Source organism: Lipophrys pholis (assembly GCF_963383615.2).
Source record: "Lipophrys pholis genome assembly, chromosome: 2".
Lineage (NCBI taxonomy): Eukaryota > Metazoa > Chordata > Actinopteri > Blenniiformes > Blenniidae > Lipophrys > Lipophrys pholis.
In genome coordinates, this window is record NC_137636.1 from 11,013,572 (window position 1) to 11,034,415 (window position 20,844).

At 41.9% G+C, this 20,844-nt stretch overlaps 1 protein-coding gene across 1 annotated transcript; it reads left to right on the forward strand.

Moving 5' to 3' along the window:
• Positions 1–2,728: 2,728 nt before the first annotated feature.
• cmtm4 (CKLF-like MARVEL transmembrane domain containing 4) lies at positions 2,729–20,362 on the forward strand. The gene is made up of 4 exons (XM_080458035.1): positions 2,729–3,619; positions 9,532–9,708; positions 17,079–17,177; positions 17,856–20,362. Exons 1-4 carry the CDS (start codon positions 3,434–3,436, stop codon positions 18,015–18,017), a joined length of 624 nt encoding a protein of 207 aa, XP_080314161.1. The 5' UTR covers positions 2,729–3,433; the 3' UTR covers positions 18,018–20,362.
• The last annotated feature ends 482 nt before the right edge of the window (positions 20,363–20,844 follow it).

Below are 20,844 nucleotides of genomic sequence, written 5' to 3' on the forward strand. Positions count from 1 at the left end.
TTTTGTCCTACTTTTGCACCAAGCCTTCATAATCCCAAGATCCAACCAGCCTATAAACGTTTGTTTTGAACGACTCTCTGTACGTCGATAGGAATGGTTTACTCTCCCCAACCATGACTGGAGATTTAGCAGTTTGATGCTACAAAAAAAAAAAAAAATGAACAGTTGGCTGTTTTCAGGTTATGTTAAAATCTCAAAACTGTTATCCAACCCAACAGGAATTTACTTTATGTTTAATATCTGCTAAGGGAGTAAGGACAAGACCATAGCTGTGTACGGTCTGCTTTATGCATTACCAGAATGATGCTGTACAGCCATTCTGGATTTATACTGATCAACATGAAACACTTTTCGAATTGGGTGAAATGTGCATCGCTGGTGATGTAGATGAAGCACAATTAAACAGTTGGCAACAAGAACCACGCATGTTGAAATACGCACTTTTCTTTGGATGCTGATAACATTTTTGCTATAGTTAAAAGATACACAATGCAATTTCTGGCCTTTTTAGAGAATTTCCCAACAAACGAAGGAGCTAACGTAAATTCACGAGCAATGCCACCTTTCTGCTGCTGGTATCGATTGTGAATTGATTATAGATCCTCTGGTAATCATTGTCATTACACTTCTGCTATGGATGTATTTGGCAAATCTTGAAGGAGATGAACCAAATAAATGTCCAGTCCTTATCAGGTTTGTCCGATTTGCAATTTGCTCATGATATGTCCCCTTTTGTTGTGTTTACGTCCCACTTATTGTCGTTTTCTGTCAAATATGGCTTTGCCCTTACAACCTTTTGTGTTTGAAATCATTTTTCAGTGTCACTCTAACCTGACTGACCACCCTGATTTTTGTTGTTGATACTTGGCCACACTAGTTGAAATTTGGCATTTTAGCTGAGTGGATTGAAGTGCTTCATGCTGCTTGGTTTCAAAGTTGCACTTAGTCTTTGTAAAAGATAGAAAGTTGCTCCCAAAATTGAATAATGAACATATGTTCTAAGTTTTATACTCAAATGTCAGTTTGAAGCAACTGCCTCTACTCTTCCTAACTGAATTGCCTTCAACCACTATCTACAGTCTGCACCTGTATGAGACTTTGAGCTTCTGCTTCCGGTCCTTTTTGTATTCAGGATATCAAGACATTGTAAACACGTGGCTGGCTGCATTTTTGTGTCTTGGATTAATTCTGATGGTTGATTGTATGTCTTTAACACAACTCTGTAGCCTTTAAGCTGCCATGTGGATTATCGCTTCCTATGCCGACAAAGATGAGGAAAATGTTTATCAGACCCCCTGGCTTCAATAAAACCAAGAATCCAAACATTGTTTGGCCTCTGCATTTTTATGTCCTAATATTTAAAGTGTCTTGTTCTGAGCAAAAGGGAGAGAGAATATAACGCGTTCAGCTTTGAATTACAAGTAATATCAGTGGATGAAACATGACTCTTATTTTCTACACCATGTTATCCGATCTAGGGTTGCAGGGTGCTGGAGCTGATTCCAGTTAAACATGGTGGACGGGTCACCAGTCCATGGCAACACTCGCACCTACAAACAATTATAGAGTCACAAATTCACTTCAACTGCATGTTTTTGGACTGAGGGAACAAAATCCTCTTAAAACATCCAGAAGCCTGAATTCAAGCCGGTGATATTTTCACTGTTGGGCAAGAGTGTGGCATTACAGCACCATCCAACCCTCAATGAAGCCTTTGTCAATACACTGTATATGATCTACTTCATTCACAAGCCAATTAAATGTCACCTCTCAGTCTGAATTTTTCCCATAGGACTATCTAAGCTGTGTTTTACATAAAGGTAGGGTACACCATGAACCGTCCAACACAGAGAAAACAGACAGCCACGAACTCCCATTTACACTGAGGACAACTTAGAATCACAAATCGGCCTCAAATGCACGTGTTGGGACTGTTGGGAGGAAGCCGGAATACCTGTGAAAACCTACTCACAGGGAGAACATGCAAACTCAGACAATCAGGGACTTTCTCCTAACAAGCACTAACCATTGCAATACTGTTTTTTGGGGAAATCTTATCTAGTATTAAATACAAATTGGGAAATCTTTATTTACTCTTTTAATTGCATGGGATCATATAAATCTTTATTGCAGACTCTTGGTCCATATAAAAACATTAAAACACAAACATATCATCATCATCATCATGTAACATCTATCATCTCCAAACGACAAGATATCCTCTACCCAACATTGAGAATTGTTTGGGGTGCAGCGTTTATCTGCGTCCATCGCCATGGTAACCCTTGATGCCACTGCACACCATAAGAGGGCAGTAAGGTACTTTCAGAATTCTAGTTTCTTTCACTGGAACGCTCAGGCATTCTTGGGAATTCAGTTGACATGATGACCACTGTGTGACGAATGCTAAATGTGTTTCACCCTTTTCTTGCTTTCACAGTTAAATGTTCCTCCCAATAAGTCGGAGGAAGCATTCATGCAAAGCAAACAATTCATTTGGGTTTTCACATTTAGAAGTTTCACATAAATATTGCACCGATCATATAGGGCATGTCAAGAACTACTAAGCATATTGGGGGGGGGGGGGGGGGGGGTAATCGTTTCTGAGAGTGGCAAAAAGAAACTTCTAAAGCAAAGAGTAACTGTGAGAAATAAATTGATAATACTGGTGGTAAAATGCTGCAGAAGCACGTTGACTTTGGAAAACAAAGTCGTGAACGAGACAGAAGAGGAGGAGAGCTGCAGCGGAGCCAGATCCTGTCGGCGTGGTTCCGGCTGGGCCCGTTTTGCGGGCTCTTTGGGACGCTTAAAACGGGCGCAGAGCCCATTGAAGAATGTGCAGTTTTCAGAGGGGCGGAGACAAGCTCGCTTTCCATCCAGGGCGAGAGAAGGGGCGTCTAAAGGCAGCCGGACTGTCCGCTGCTGTGCTGCCGTCTGATTAAGTTAACAATAGGACACAACGGGGATCGTTCCGGGCTCTCCTGGCTCGTGCTGGTTGGATGTTTGTTTTGTCAGTGGAGAGAGTAGAGAGGAGTCACAGCCCCGGTACGTTGTTTTTTTTCTCTCGGTGCCGCCGACCTGAGCAGAATCGTCCACGACACTCGAACAAGTGACCCGCCTCACGGAGTTATAAGTGCGGTTGTTCGGGGAGAGCCAGGAGGAGACGCCGCGGGGGTTACGTACGTCGGACGCTCGCGAGCCCCGGCCCCCACCTCCCCCTGGCTGCGCGCGTGATGTCGCAGAGCTCCTCGCTCCTCCAGCGCGGCAGTGTGACCGCGGGGCGGCTGTGAGAAGAAGTGGACCGTCTGGTTTGTTTTCTCCATCCATGGAACAGAGTGTGCTCGCTGTCACACGCCGAGCGCCGTGAGGAGGACAGACTTGCACGGTTCGTTACTTCGCCACACGAGAGTCCCGGCCGGCTCGCGCAGCAGCCATGAGGACCACCGAGGAGAGCGAGGGCTTTGACGGCGAGGCCTCCAACACCTCCATGATCTCCGGGGCCAGCAGTCCCTACCAGCCCACCACCGAGCCCGTCCATTCCCGCAACGTCCTGGGGGGGATACGGTGCGACATGGACTACCTCAAGTCCTACTTTGGGATTTTGAAGGTGGTTGAAGTGGTGAGTTTAAAAAAAACAAACAAACAAAAAAAAACGACTACACAAGTTGTGACACCCTGTGGCAGGACAATATCCACCCAGCAGACACTAACATATGGCCAAACAGCTCCATTCCATTCAGTCATATTCACAGCAACACATTGGACTTTGTTCTGGCTTGAGAACTAATACCACTTTTATTTCAAACATCCCCAAATAAAGTGAGTACATGGAGGAAGATGTGATGACACGGGTCCCAGTTTAACCTGTTGGGTGACATTGTGAACAAGCACAGTGTGGACATCTCATACAGTTACAGAGGGGACTTTGTTTAGGACACACTACTCCTGCCAAACATTATGCTTCCACCAAAGAGCGGCAGTGTCCCTATCGTTTCCTTGTTCCTCTAGTCTCACATGAGCATTTTCCACATTCTGTAGTTATTGCTGGCGTCTGGGTATGGAAAGTGTTTTACAACTTGATGTGGAATTGCTGAAGAGACATGATAACTTTTTAGTGTGCTTGAATTTGCAGCTGTGGTTAGACTTTACATTGCACTTGGCAAGTCCTGTGCTCATAGATAAGAGTTAAAACAAAGTTGTATTATCGCCATAGTTCTTGTAGTAGCCACTGAAGAGCACATTTTTGGTTTTATTTTAAATCAATATCACAAAACCAGATGTCTGAACCGGGATAAGAGGCAACAGCGATGCAAAGTGACTGGTCCCAAAGATCTGATAACTCACCAGAGGAGGAAATATCTATCAAGCTGGAGCTATTTCGCTTCTTCTGTTGCCAAAAAAACTCAAAGTATGGTCCTGCACACTGAAAACACACAGAGCAGTGTATCCACCAGAGGAAAAACTGTGAAGCACAGATTACCACTAATACTGTTTGTGGATGGAGCAAACAATCAAAAAGGAATGTACAACATATGCAACACACAATATTTTATAGTCTTGACTCGTCTGCTTCATTTTCCAAAGTTCTGCTAAGCTCTAAACCCGAGATCTGAGAAGTTTTTCAGCTTGTAGGTGGCTGTTGGTCCCTAAGATGTGAGATTAGATCAGTCAGCCGGCGCTCTTGCACACACACCTGCAATGTTTACCTCTGTGTATGTGGGAAGTCGGGATAGGAAGCCATCTGTCATCAGTGTGGGAGAAGTTTGGAACGGGCTGAAACCAAGAAAATTCATACAGGCACTCTTCATCCATTTCGCAGCAAACGCTGGAGCATTGTATTAGTCTGCCAACGCCAGGGGATGAATTATGTAGTTTTTAAACATAAACCTGCAGACGTAGGACGGCTGCTCATTTAAATGTTGGATGATGTGCCTTGAGATTCCAGAATATTCTCGGGTATGTGCAGTAGAATATAGCAGAGCCGAAGGTAAATACAACTGATTTGACTTTATCGTATACTGTTTCCTGTGTGCTTTATTTACTTATATTAATGAAAAGTTCAACTTTGATACCCACTTTCAAAATAAAGAGCTATACAGTATATCGACAAGGAGAGGACAAGTGAAAGTCATCCAAGTTTATGGTCAGTATCGTATTTTGGAGGAGGTCCATAAGGCTCCCTGTCAAGCATTAATAGCTTCCCTGGCTGAAATTTCTACTTCTTTGTCCAGTAATTGTTTCACTCTGTGCCAGCTGAGGCACCGTGATGATGTTTTTAGAAGTAATGAATGACAATGCTCAAGCAGCTGGACGTGATGTACTGTAAAAGTACTTGAAGTAGCACAGCTTTGGCTTAATCTGTAGCCACCGTTGTGCCAGGAAAGTGCTGTGCCTTATTTATATCCTAGTGATAAGTGAAAGTAGATCTTAGGGTAAAATGGCAGCAGTCATACACACTTTTATGCTGTTGTGCTTCAGATGTACAGTAAATGAAGCAACATGGTGTGATGGTTTGTAAAATGCAAATACAAAGTGATACTTCAGAGGTAATATCATGACTTATAAAGAGGTTTACCTCTTCCTGCCTATGCCCTTACTTTCTAAATATTTTTCCAGAGAACTTACTTATATCGCCTCAACAAGCTTCCCTCTTTGCATGACGTTAAATAGCCTAAAACCACACTGATTTTTGCACAGGCCCACGTGTTATCTCAAAGTTCTGCTTCCCTCTGCAGACCAGTGTTAAATGTTAGGTGCTGATAGACCTTTGCAGCAGTTGTTTCACACTAGAACAGATTTTGCACCGGCATTTAGGACAAACCAGGTGACTTGGCGCTGTAAGCACAAGCTCCTGCTGACCCTGTACAGATCACAGGTGACTCCACCACTGTGTAACCTGACCTGGGCGTGTCCGTGCAGGTTTGTCTTTGTGTCTTTGCTGCGACTGGGTGCACAAAGTCCAACTGATATTCACCTCATTTCCCTCTACACACCAACACGAATTTGATACCTGGTGGAGCCATACAGTCCACTACCCACCTCACTTTGTTTCCTGCCAATGACCTGCCAATGAATAACGGATCACTCAGGATGTTGCACAGAACCAGGTTTCACTTTTTCACGTTCTTCTTACAAGTGGTAGTTAAATATTATTATAAGGTGCTTTTTTTTTTCTTTCTGTTGTGTAATGAAGTTTGCAGATGCTCCCCAATGTCAGCGCACTCTTCCTCCACCTAGGCAGATGCCACATGTCTGACTCTATGTTGGGTGAAACATTACTTATTTTTAGGAAAACGTAACTACAACTTGAATATTGTAGGCGAGGAGACATGCACTCGCTTGCTTTTGCATAGGAACACATTTACTTGAGCTCTCAGGGTTTATTATAGGGTGACTTTTAGTTGGGTTTTTTTTTCATTGTTTTCTTTTTGCATGGGGCCCATAGTTGATGAAGTGCAGCATGTAATGTTGAATGGTCTCAACAGCGAAGCGTCTTCTCTTCTTTAACTGTCTGTCCAGAACAGATGGCGTATAAGAAGGTTATCTGAGTCCAAGGTGGTGCTTTAAGGCAACCATTAATGTGCGTAATCCCAAAGATACGGGTGTACTTGGATGTGAGAGAAGAGACAAAGTGAGTTGTGGGTGTACAGGGAATAGTTTGCTCAGGAGGGAAGGCCGACATGAAATCATTACTTACAGGATTAAGCAGTATGGTGCTTGTGATACCCCACCTCCTCCCTTGTGACTGCCTGACACCTGATGCACGGGGACTTTGGGGGGAAAGCAATATGCTTTCTTCAGTACACATGACGTCATGGCTCAGCTTGAGTAGCCCTCCACTCCTGTTTGGGTGTAATCTTTTCAGCTCCGTTGATGTCACCGTCAGACTGATATGGCTGCACAAAATGTAACTTGTGTCCTGCTTGCCAGTCTGTGGCTGCTGAGGAATATTGCTTCTTAAATCATTAACTGTGGATTTCCAATCTGATTTTGTCATTTGACTTGTGTATGTCACGCTATAGTTGTCCACCCTGTTTACTAAACTGAATAAATGAGGGCGTCTGTAGTTGCTGAAAGCATTAAAGAGATGGTAGGAGGGGGAGGGGTCTTCAGTCAGATGGTTTGGAGTTGCTTAGGAGCAAAGAGGTGAAAGAAGCAAGGCTCGACTTAAATCTGATTCTCGTGGGAAGAAAACCATTGTTGGGGTTTGCTTGAATTCCAGTGTCAACACGTTTTCTGAATTTAGAACTTGGTTACACAGATAAGGTCTGACTCTTGTAGTTTGTGGGCCAGGCGTGGTCGGGACGTTGGGAAAACAACGTTGTAACTGGGAGTTTGCTGATTGGCGCCTGAGACCCCAGGAAGGGGTCCTGAACACCAAACTGCTCCGGCTCCGTCGAGGCGAGCATCCGGCGTTAAACCTGTGCCAAGTCATACATGCAGATCACATGATCTGCTGCGGTGACCTTTGAAGCCAAAAGCCACACTACTTTGAAAAAGGAAACTCATTGTTCTTGTCTTGGAATGTTTCACTGAAAACTTTGAGTGTCTCGTTACAACCAATCTTCATTCAATCGAGATTGAGTTTAAAAAACTTTAGATATTATTTTTCACAGTCAAAGCTGCAGTTTTGACTACTCTGGCCTGTGCGTAACAAAAATAGATTATGCTTGCCTTGTTTTTTGTCTAAGTGAGTCAAAGTCTCCCACTACCTGTTCATATCTTTAGCAGTTGATTCATATCTCCAGAGAGCTTATAAAGCACTTTTATGGTTCGTCATGTTTATGTTTCTTTCCCTTCATTAAGCTGTTCTTCCTCTTATCCTTCTACTTAACTTCATGTCTCGAGCTCCTTCAATGCAAGCATGCAGCTGAAAGATTGGTCTTTTCCATCCTTGGATTCAGTGTGTTTTTTGTAACGTAATGACAGTATACATATAAATGATAGCATAAGAAGTCTTAACGTTTATGGGATACTGTGTTCCCATTGTATGTGCTCTGAACAGTTGGAATGCAGCATCAGTATATGGCTTTGAATTTTATTTTGTTATAATTTTCCCTCCTCTCTTTTCTCTTTTTCATCCATTTTGCTTTAACCTGGTTCAGTGTTTCTTCTCAGTTTTCCTGTCATTTCCCCCAGTGCAGGCGCCGTAGCAGCCATGTGACCATGTCTCTAATGCTCTTCCCAACACTGCCCACCTAAATAAGAATCAAGATAATCTGACCACATTCCTGAATGCACCTCCCTAGACATTTTTGCACACTGACAAACAGACTCCAAAGAGGTTGGGTTGCTGTTTTAATGTTGATATGGGAGTCTTCAGTTTTAAAAAATTTGTGTAACTTTTGCTGCACCAAGCATGAAGTTGTTACGTTGCCTGAAAATAATAGATTAGAGGATAGAGAACTTGGTCCTTTCCAGACACAGACTTGGCAAAGCAGCTCTAAATCATGATGCTTCTTGCACCGTACCTAACCACTGAAAGGATCTTTCTGTATCAACGCCAGTCATAGTGCTTTCATTTTCCGACAAACAATGTGTTGCTTAGTTTTTAGGTTGGCAAAATGTTTCCCTATCAACACTGGGTCAAGATAGTCACAATTCAGATGATGGTGATGTTATTTTTTTGGTGGATACTGTGCAAAACCAGCCCTTAGAGTTTGCATATACACCAGTCAAGCTCATGATTTCAATCCGCATGTCATTATATTTGCATTTTTGCTTTGCTAAACTATGTGAAGAACCACAGAGAGGCACAGAGCTGCTTCATTTGAAAGTTGAATTGGCTATCAGGCACACAAAATTATACATTTTTACACAGCGAAAAAATTCTCCTGGTGCACATGCTTTCAAAAGGACAAAAAACACAAAATATTAGATGCCCATATCTGGTCTGAGTTCAGTTGAGTTTTGCTGCTTCAGGTCTGTAATAATGTCACAGTGACTTTCTGATGATTGTTGGTTATCAGAGCTTTGGAGGTTCCGACTGGATCAGTAATGTGTGACTGACTCGCATCTCGATCAGAGACGAACACCTAAACAGCAGCATTATTCACATTCAACAGTTTGTAGAGATGATTGTTGGCTATAAATCCATTTTTCTCACAGTCTTGCCTGACAGGTATTTTTAAGACGCTTTTGTTAATTAATGGCTTTGTACAAAATGATGCCAGTTTGTTCACCTGGTCCGAAAACGTGGATCAAATTAATGTAATTACTATTATCTGTAAAGCTGCACGTCTGGTTTTCTCCTCCAGTTCAGCTCAACGTTACACATTTTCGATTTGCAGAATTTCGAGTCAGTAAATATAACTATTGGAGCGGTTGACTGGTGTGCAACTCATTTAAAAGAAGGGAGATTTGAATAATGAGCTCCATTACTGGGTAATATATGCAAACGATTCATGGTGACCTAATTTTATAAACCGCAGAGATGATTGATTCATTAGCTGAAGAATGATGTAACTTTGTTTCTGATTGTGACAGACTCTGTAATCTCTTGCCCTCCCACCGTGTCCTCTCTATCTGCAGCTCCTGTCATTCATTGGATTCATCTGCATAGAGACAATCATGTTGTGTTCTCCCTGTGGAGGGGTCTACTTCTTCGAGTTTGTCAGCTGCAGTGCCTTCGTGGTGACGGGAGTCCTCCTCCTCATTTTCTGCCTCAACCTCCACACGAAGGTGCCCCACATCAACTGGAGCCTCACGGTACGTACGCGGAGGAACCACTGTGTGTAATACGAGTGTATAGAAAAGACGAAACAGAGGAGGAATGTAACAGTAATATGTTATTCGAGCTGTAGCTGAACCAAGATTCGGTTGTAGTTTCGTGCAATACAGGTTACATGGCTTGGCAGTCTTAGCACATGTCATGAAAGCTCTACAAACCCTACTGGAATTTAGTTGTGCACTGAAACTTTGAGGGGCAACAAATGATAGGAAGTTTCTTTTTTCATATTTTTGTCCTACTTTGTTACAAACCAACCTCCGAATTTTTGCTCATTGTCTTGTAAAATATGTAACAAAATGCTTTGCTTGAGAATAGAAGTGCTGCAAAAAGGTTAAATTATTGGTACAAGATGTCCTTTAAGGACAAATAATTTTTTTTCATCCTAAGTCTAACATAAAATGCCAAATGGGATTTAACAAAAATAGGTGTGGTTGTTTGTCTCTGTGTTTGCTCTGTGATGGACTGGCGATCTGTCCAGGGTTTCTACCCTGTCTTCAAACACTGTCAGATGGAAGTGACACAAAATTGAGTAAAGAGGAATAGACAATGGCTGGACTAACAAGAGCTTAAAAAGTAATTGAACTGAACCCATGGTAAATATTTGGTTTCGGAAATACCTCAAAGTTTATGCCCAAACAAGTGTTAATAAGCACATCATCCACTCCATTGGAAATTTGGTTCATTATCATCATTATGATCATGTTGCAGCCTTATGCCTGTTCAAATGAGAAATGCTTTGAACGACGCCCAACATCCTCCCACTACGTTTCCTTTCAGAGAAGTGACTGGACAAGCTCTACAGGCACCGTGCTAAAACCTTGTATTCAGTATTAACCTCAAAGTTCTCAAAAACTCTCCCACTCAGTAAGAGAGCATATAGTTCCAGTGTTACTACCAGGAAATGCATTGTCAGCTAAAAGCAAATGAGCTGGTGGGTGTTCTCCAGTAAATACTGGCGGCCTTACAGTGCTTGCCTACATGCACACAGAGATGTGTTCCGAGCTGCAGCCGGGTATCTTTTACAGACAAATGGAAAGAAAAATGTCTCTAACTATATTTCCAGGAGGCCACACAGCTTACAGTAAGCGTAGTAGAGCAGTGGATCATAAGCCAGATGTCCACATCCAACTATAGCTATCGAATTGCTATCCTCCGTACAGTATTCCACCTCAAACATGAAGGGCATGTCTTTGGCTTCTGCTGCTGGCAGAACGGCAGCTAACCAACGCTTTTTACAGTGTTGGAGAGGCCAGAACTAATTTGGGAATGCTGATTTAGGAGCCCTTACAAGATACCTGTGACTATTATAATCTGAAGTTCTCCTGTGGGCCTTTTCTTCAATTTCTTCAAATCATTTCTCTTGTCAACTCTGGCTTGTTGATGTTTTTTCTTTTTTTTTTCATTTATATGATTAATAGTCTAGAATTATGTAACCGAGACGTGTCATGTGTATGTGTGTGAGTAGGCTAAAGTATGTTTGGCTGCAGATTGACTTCAGGGAGAAAGAAGTTAAACGACTGTGGTTTGGCCCGTTGGTATTGTTGCAAATCATACAGTTCTCAACAAAGTATTTCATTTTTTATGTAAAAGTTGCCGGTAAGTTGGATCGACAAATTTCTTTCTTAGTGACTTGAAACTCTTTTGTGTCCCTTCAAAACTTTTTTGTTTGTTTGTTTGTTTGTTTGTTTGTTTTTGCAAAGAGAACCTCACATTAGTAGTTGCTGTTACAAATTCAAATTTCTTGTTTGCACTTCATACTATGGGATTAACTTCATGCTGGTCATGTCTGTGGAGTCCAGAGCTGCCCTAGTCCCTTTTGGATCGCTGAGATTTTCACCATTTAGGTGTGATAATCAACCATTACCACTAATGCTAATTATCTCTGTTTCCCCAACTACAAACTACTACTACTCAGTAGAGCGACATCTACGATTCCTGTAGAGTCTCTGAAGAAGAGTTTTAATGGTACAATTACATGCTACATGATCCCATCCCCTTCAATTCACCCTCTGTGATGACTTTGGCAGCACCGAGGGGGAAACGCAGGCCTCGACCCCATTCCCTCTTCTTCCACAAGGAAATGAATGCAGCCCTGGGACCTTGTTGTAAAGCCATTGGGTAACTTCATTCGATTTAGTTGAAATAGATGATTCGGCTTTTGAAAGCAGACTACTCGGTGCATTGTTTTCCTAGTTCAAAGCCAAATAACTGTTGGCAGCAGTCAGGGATTGTGGGACAGAAATGGGCCAATGCTAAAGACACAGTATAAAATTCAAAGCCCAAAGCGCAGGGAGAGAGAAAGGATGTGATATAATGCTGTTATTTTCCTTTTAGAAGTAGAGCAGCAGCCCTCTGCCAATGTCTCCAATACATATCTGTTGTTTTGATCTAAACAGGCACCATATCATTACAGTTAATGTTACTACAGCAGCAGCAGCCATGTTGGGATTGAAACAATTGTCAGAATGGCGGTAGTAGGTTGCTTTATAATGGTTCAGCTAATAACGGTCCACACAAATGCCAACGTAGCACCAACTGCAACATGCTCAACACTACTGAACATAGCGTGGTGATTGTGCTCATTTCTGCGGCAGGTGTGGCTCATTTGGTAGATCATGTCTCCTAGTAGAGAGTGGATGATAATCCAAATGCCTCATATCTGAAAGATCCACCTCCGACTCAATCTGTCCTCAGCACAGTCCAATGTACACCCCTGGAGCTGGAGAGCTCCTAGAATAAGGAAAACCTGTGTCTGGCGTGTACACACATCCGTAAAGAGTTGTCAAATAAGAAGAATGTGTAATTGATATGAAAGTACCTCAAAGGCACAAACACAACAGAGTCCCTGTGCTCAGAGAAGCTTCCTGAGAAAAACCTGGGGCAGGAGTTGTAAAACTATAATGACATTGTTTTTGATTCCGTTTTTCTTTGTTATATCAAGACCGCAAGGTCATTTTGAAAGTGTAAATTATTGGTCCTTGTTTTTATTATCTGAAAGGCCTTTCTCTGCTGACTACCCCATGACCCTCAACTTTAAAAACTCTTCATTGTGGTTTGCCTTGGAGACTGATGTCTCCAACTGCATTAGGTATTATCAATTTTTGAAGGTCATTTCACTGATTTCAATTAGGCTTTAGCTGCTGATAAAGGGCTCTTTAGATAACCCACTGTATGTAGAGTGTATCTCCACAGATTACAATGAAATTATATGTTCATTATCTCCCAGTGAAGAGGGCTCTGCAACAATGCATCAAATATTAAGTAAAAAAATCTTTCCTTGACCTTTTTGCTCATGGTCAACTCAAAGTTTTCCTATGAACAAAATTATGACGTAAACCTCCCATGGGTATGCAGACTAAATCTTCTAATAAGAAATTGTTATGAAAAAGCTGTGAAGCTGTCAAGAGCTGTTTGTCATATTTTCTATGATTAAATGCAGTTTTTCCTTTAATGACCATGAGATGGCCTCAAATAAAGGCTGTGAAACCCCTCCCCCATTTCCGAATTGACAAAACATTGCAGTGAAGCCAAACACTTGTGGACCTATAGTACAAAATTTTACGGGGTGTTTCCCAGGTCTGCTCTGGATGTTGGGCAGTGCTAAGATCTCGGAATGCAAATTAGAAAACCGTCATGAGCCAGAGACTCGTCTCTTAATGCACCAGACACTTGAGTGGGCTTTGGCTGGCTGATCGTTCACTTCGTACTCATCTCTACATGCATGTGCAGCGTGTCGTCGCTTTAGAAAAATACATCACCAACTAATGGCCTGGTAAACACAATACTGTTTCTCACAGATCATTCTTGTGTAAACATGTCTTTATTTATTATCAATGCTTCATTCCTGAGAGCTATGTGACAGATAAATCTTGAATTAGTCGTCCTGAAACTGAATTACCTGCAAAAGTAATATTTTACTAGTCGGCATTCGTTTCTTATTCTCATACCTCCCAGACATTCTGTATCATAAGCTTTTTGGTTTTTCTGCTAATTCCCCTTTGTCTTTCTGTCTGATCACATGTTTTTTCTCCTGACAATGATCGACATCTCCCTGCAGAAACACACAGCTGAGGGTTGTGGTTATTATTAGCTTCAGTCATGAATCTATCATCAGTTTAAAACAGAGCCCACTTTACTCGTGTTTTATTTACTTTATCTACCGGTACAATCCAATAAAAGCTTTCTTGGTTTTGACAGCTGAAGTTTGTCACCCAAGCCGACAAAGACCTGAAATACTCACTCACTGTCTTTATTTATCTTTGAAAGGGAATCGGCCACATATATTAAAGCCAGGGAGAGGTTTTATTCTTGCGTGAAGCTTCCTGGCCTTGTGCGCTGTGCTGTCAGGAGAATAGATTTCATAATCAGTGTTCAGCTACACCCTGGAGGGTTTCCATAGTTGCACTTGAATGAGTTTTTCTAGTTTCTAACACGAGAGCTCAACAGAAACCCAGAACCAAACGCTGCAACAGACGAACTACTAACCATTGCAATGACATCCTCCCATTTATGTATACAAGGCACAAACTGTGTTAATCAACAGCTGTTGGATACTGACTATGTACAGTAGGGCAAGACCTTTCGAAATTGTGGACAAATTAGGATCCAGCTAACAAACCTCACTTTTCCCAACACTGAAGAAAAATTTCTTATTTGAAGAAATTCAGCAAGAATGAACAGGACATTTGGGGATAATTTTCAGTACTGTTACTGCTCTATTCCCTGGTTGTTCCCCAATAATAATTTCCCCACCTATATCGGCCACCTGTTTGGCTTCAAAAGATGGCAGGGTTTCTTTTTTGGCATGTTGGATCTGACTAATCCGGACACATTCTCGATTAATTGCATGTTTTGTTTGCCAATAAGAAATATCATTGTTGAACTAAACAGCCGTTACTAAACTGTTCTTGTTCCAGTTCTGATTCACAGTTTGAATCCATTTCACCTTCACTTTGCATTTTCCTTGCTCACAGAAAATATTTTACTGTATCGACAGTTACCATTTAGCCATTTTGCAGCACTTTATGTCACAGAACCCAACAATCCCACATCAACCAGCACAAGTGACATTAGATATAAAAATTATTTTACAAAAGAACTTCACTTATGCAGCTCATCCCATGATCTTCCGCATTCAGCCCACATTTTCTTTCACAATCTTTCACACACCGATGGTCATGGCAGCCATGCAAGGCGCTCAACAGCTCTTACTTTGTTGCAATACTATTTGATAATGTTATTGGATAAGCATTACTTTCCAATCTTTTGGGGTTTATCACAGATTTCAGGTCATGTTGAAATACTTTTTGCTTTCTGACAATGTGTAGTTTGTTGTTACTGACAAATGATGAAGTTTGATGTCGTCCCAAACGAGAAGGTCGTGGGTTCAAATACAGTTCTGTGTGGAGTTTGCACGTTCTCCCTATATGTGTGTGTGGGTTTCTTCCGGGTACTCCGGTTTCCCCCACAGTCCAAAAAACATGCATCAGTGGTCCCTGAGCAAGACCCTCCGCTCCCCCCATGCGCTGCTCTGTGTGGCTGCTACTGATGGGTTAATTCGGGAAGGAATGTCCCCTCTGGGGATTAATACAGTGCTATAAAATAAAAGAATAAATGAAGAAAGGTTACTAATGTAACGTGCATGTGTTTTAACTCTGACCTACTTAATGCTTTGAAGCTCAGCAGATAGAGAGAAGAAGAGGGATTGAACATAATGAGCGAGCGGTTCGGTCTATTGCTTTGACGTTTGTGGTATTTGAGGTTTGCACGGGTCTGGTTAAAGTAGGAGTTGAGGGCTGAGCGAAGCAGAGAGGCAGAGGGTCAACTGTATTGACTCTGGGACTGAGTCGAATTAATGCGGAGGGAATGTGGAGTCCCATGTGCACAAAGTCTTTCTGCACATGAGAACAGGACATGGGACAGTTAGCCATTTCCTGTTTAACCGGTTAGGCAAGATAGATGGGAAGTGTGTGTGTGTGCGCGTGTGTGTGTGTGTGTGTGCAGTGAGTAATGTTTGCGGTAGGCTTGTGTGTGTGGACTGAGAGTGAGGAGAAGATGGTACAATCTTAACTCTGCTGCTCATTGACTCTGCAAGTTGGCGTGTGGCGTAATGGCTCCACATTAATGTGTCAGTAATTAACTGCAGGATCAGTTGCACTTTATCAAACTCTGTCTGCCCCACTGAGCTTCGTGTGCGGGTGCGGGTGCGTGTGCGCGTGCGGTCACTGGTCAGCGTTTGTGATAAAGCCATAGTGCGTCATATGAGCGACTGGGTCTGCGCTCATTACATTCATGCTTCTGATCAGGAGGGCTGTGCCCCAGTCAAGCAGAGCGCTCCATTATTAACCCTCTCCTCCCCATCCGGACTGCTGCAGAACAGGAGAGTAAAACATGAAAGACAAGTATCTCTTTTCAGTCTTCTTTTCATGTCTAACGAGCTGGGGGATGGTGAGGAGAATGTGTGTGTTTGTGTGTGCATTATGAGGTCCAAGGTGGCTGTTAAATTTGTGCTGTTGCCCCTGACGCTTTAGCCTCACAGCCAAACACCAGGCTGTAGCCTTGCAGGCTCGATGGATGGGAGGAAATATCTTGTGCCTTTGGTCAACCTGAGGTGGTAGAGCCGATCCCAGCTGACTGTAGTTGGAAGTACAGATCACCAGACAACCACACACGAACACATTCACCGATTTATTGTTTACAGTCACTAATCGGTCTCAAATGCATGTTTTTGGACTGTGGAAGGAACCAGAGTACCTGGAGGAAACCCAAGCTTGCAGAGGGTAGAGTGACCATCTTGTGATTCTGTGATTCATTCATAAAAAAGAGGTCAGAAGGCCTGTGCAACGTGAAATAATACTTAATGTATACTGAACGTCAAATTCTAAATAATTCAAAATTCTGATTCAAAACTTATTTCCTAAGAAACATACCTTGTAGGCATTTAAACATTTCATCTGAACTCTTAATATGGCATGTGATTAATGTTACCTGTTGGAGCCAGAGTACATAACTCATGTAACAGTATATCGACTCAGATTGTTCCTGGTTATAATCACATGCTACCAGGTTTCCACTGAAATGTATATTTTCTTACCTGAGTGCTTGTAGTAGTGTGTAAATCCTGGCCTTCAACACTCCACGTAACGCCAGCATTGCGAGTAAATGGTACATTTAAAACCATTAATTCAATTTATGTATGTAGTGCCATTCATTTGTCTGTCTTTGACAAGTTAATTTATTTATTTGACCTTTAGTTTACCAGGTATGTTAGTTGAAACTGGTTCTCATTAGTAATAATGACCTCAAGGAAATGTATAAGGAAAAAATATGTTTGTGTGTTTCCCTTAAGGACTTGGTGAACACTGCTGCCAGCACCTTGTTCTTCTTCCTGTCATCTCTCGTGCTCGCCTGCATCAACCAGAGAACGGGAGCTGAAATAGCTGCAGTGGTGAGTAATCATTAGAAATAAAGAACAAAGAACAACATATGCAGTTTGTGTTAAAACTGGATCCAAGGAGAGAGCCAGAGCCTGGTAGTTTGAAAATACAGATCCAGAAGCAAAACGACTTATATCATGCTATACTGTGATGTTGTACTTTATGAATGATGTACTGTATAGAATAGCTTTTATTATAATTATACAATGTACAATGAAATCGAAGAGCTGCTCTTTTCACAGTACTTAAGAAAATTCTGAACAAATTGTGACAAACAAATATAGTGCAATATACCAGGAAATAGAGTACTATGGCAATAGGGTCACAGTTGTTTCGCAGTATTTTGTTCATATATAACAAGTCATGATGATCACAATATTATTGCAGATCTCATATCATGCCGCCCTAATAAGAAGCGATGCATCGACATGTGCACTATTTATGTTTGAAAAGCAGAGCAAACCTCCATGCGAGTCCTCCAGGAGCATCCTGTCGAAGCACAAACGCTGCAAAAATGTCTCTAAATATACTGATCCTTTGTCTCGTCCCGCACATCGAGACAAGACATATGGTCTGCTATTATGTCTGGTTGATGGTTCTTTTCACAGTGTTGTGGTTTTATCTGCACTGACCTGTTGGCCACACTGCTCCCAAACCTTATTCCGCTTCTTCCTTCCACTTGTACGCAGATCTTCGGCTTCCTGGTCACAGGTGTTTATGGAATAAACACCTTCCTGGCGGTACGGCGGTGGCGCCGTGGCAATGGGTGTCAGGCGGCTCAGACCAGCGAGTACACTCGAGCACGTACAGCGTCTCGCGGAGAAATGGAGGCACGACCTGAGCTCGCATGAGCGCCGTGTTGATGGTCGGACAGGCCTGAGAGAACCTATCAGCTGAGGGGGGGACACGACATCTGCCTTCAGGACAGTATTTCATTAACTGTGTGTGGGACAGCCGCCGCAGGCGTTTGTCTTCTCGTCGCAACGTGTCAGTTGTGCTTCGTGCCCATGCGGCACTGAATCGCTCTTTATCTCCAGCCACAGAGCAGCTCTGGGTTCTGCATCATCGTGATCCCGGCTGCTCCCTGTCACATTAAAGTGGTTAGGGCAGTTTCAGAATTGAAGGCGTGCTCTTTCAAAACATTTCATCCTCGTCTTATTAAACCAGTGTGAAGGATGACCTCCACGCCAAGCTGTGCTCAAAGGCTGACGGGACCCAACTGTGCATCAGCTTTCAAGTACAGGCTCATTTCTTCTTTTTTTTTTTGTAGGTTTTTTTTCACTGTGAATGAAATTGAAGAAAGCCAGCTTTTGTACAGTTTTATCTTTTACTGCCGTCTGTGGTAATAAATGTGACCGTGGATCCAAGAACCGCTGCATCAGCAACATCCACGAACCTGCAGTACAACAGAAGCACCGTGACTTTAATGTTCTTTCTTATGAGCTTTGGCTGCTACCTGCGAGCAAGGCTGCACATGCTGACGCTTACCTTTATTTCGACTTTGTCTGGGCTGATTAAGAAATGCCTTCAGCATGCAACCTTTTGCCACCTGTCAGCAATTAGAGTCACAGTACAGGGTCGTTTTCAGCAGCAATAATGACGAGCAACACAAGGTCCAAACCTTTTAAATGAGTACAAAGACTTTTACACAATCGCGGGCACAAAATAAAAATTAACAATGCCTCATTCTATTGGATTTATGGACAGAATTTCTCCTAAAACAAACAAACAAAAAAAAAAAAGCTAAATTGTTGGGCTGATTCCGCCACCCACTAGTACCTTGTTCTTGGTTTCCTTTGATTTGACTTTCGCACACATCCCGGGCTTCAGATGACGCCTACATTAACTGTACATCCAGAGAGGTTTTTTTTTCCCAGAGAACAAAGAGGCGCTGACACAGTAAAGCCCCAATGCCTTTAGCCGACACATTGAATCTCAGGTATTGACACTCCTTCCATATTTACTTCTTAAATACCAACACTAGAGATCCCAGGGTGCCTCGACCTGAACGCTGTATTTCTCGATGCCTTCCCAATGATCAGACGTGACCAAACTGTCGTACAGAACAGAATCACCCAGTGGGACGGAAATAAGGTACATTAAGTTGAAATGTTTGAGTGTGTGTGTATATATATGATATATTAACACAAACCTTCATGTATTATATCGCTGTCATTCCACCTTGCAGTTGTTGTGAAAGTCATTCCTGAATCTATCTTTCCTGTCACGGTAAACAATGAGCATCACGAAGAGCAGCATCACATTAGCTTCTAAAGTGACGAGAGAAAATATTGCAATACACCTTATACCTCTGCAGACGTGGGGTGCAGGAACGGAAGCAACTCTATGGCGCCATCTTCTGGTCTCCATCTGAATGTTCTTGTGATCTGAAGATCAGTGTAGTGCGTTGAGTGTGTGTTGGCCACAGTGGCTGAGCTCGTGAGCGAGCCTGGGTTGGATAAAGCAGTGCAGAGGAGGATTGGATGGTGGATAGAGCAGTGAGGGACCCGACACGTGTTTAGCAGCAGAGATCATATCAACACCTTCCTAAACCTTTTAGCAAAAATCATTGTTTTAGTTCTGTCGTTTCTGATTATAAGACTTTAGCCGTCAGTTTAAGAGGATGATGATTTATACGAGCTTGATTAATCGAGCATTTCTCATGTTTTGAATAACTTATCCTAATTTAGATGTTTTTTTGTTTTTTTTTTCCTCTCTTGGTTTTGTGACTGTAGTTGTATAAAAGGACAATCACATTTATATTTATGTCTATAATTTTACATTGATGGATTTAAGTGACACTATAACAATGCTCACATAAACATTTGTACAGCAAACAAAAATCTTGCAAGTGCATCATGTCGTTTGATATAAACCGAACACAATAATTGTCAAGCTGCAGCTCTCGTTGTGTATAACCGTGTATTATGAAAAAATCTATTTATGAGAAAGGATTCAAAGGCTTTTTACCAGACTGTTATGTACACGGCAAAGATGATTTAGTGTGAGGGGAAATGTGACGTGTGACGCTCTCCTGTTCCATTTTAATCCCGTGTGCTTTCGTTGACGATTTTAAACGAGGTCTGTCTCGTGCTGCATGGAGCCGCACTGTATTTTTGTATTTAAAACGTTTTCAGAAAGCTTCACATCAGTTTATAGTGACAAACGAAATAAAATGGCATTACTGCAAACTGAGTGAAGTTTTGAGTTTTTAATTCACAAAAGAGCAAATATGAAAAACACATTTTTATATATTAAAAAAAGAAAAATCAACCAAAGAAACCGTGATATAAATGATTTTGATGTATTGTACAGAAAAGGTATTGAGATTTCAGTTTTATTGAGAACTACTGAAAACTACCCGTTGTAAACTAAAACATTGAATTTTTAAGATGTATACAGTAAATCATGTTGAAGCCACTTGCATTGTTAAGAAATAAAACTAAAATACTTAAATTTTTTTATGTATGTATATTTGTACATTATATAAACCTTGATTGCTCACCGACTAACTCATTTTTCACTTTTTTTGTTTTAATTTCAAAACAACACTCGGATGAAAACAAACCATCGTTTTCCCATGGGTTCTTAAACATCAACAGTGGTTGAAGTTCCGCATAAGAATTGTTTGTCGCCGACAATGAACCGACAGGAGACTCAGAAATGAGTACAGAAGTT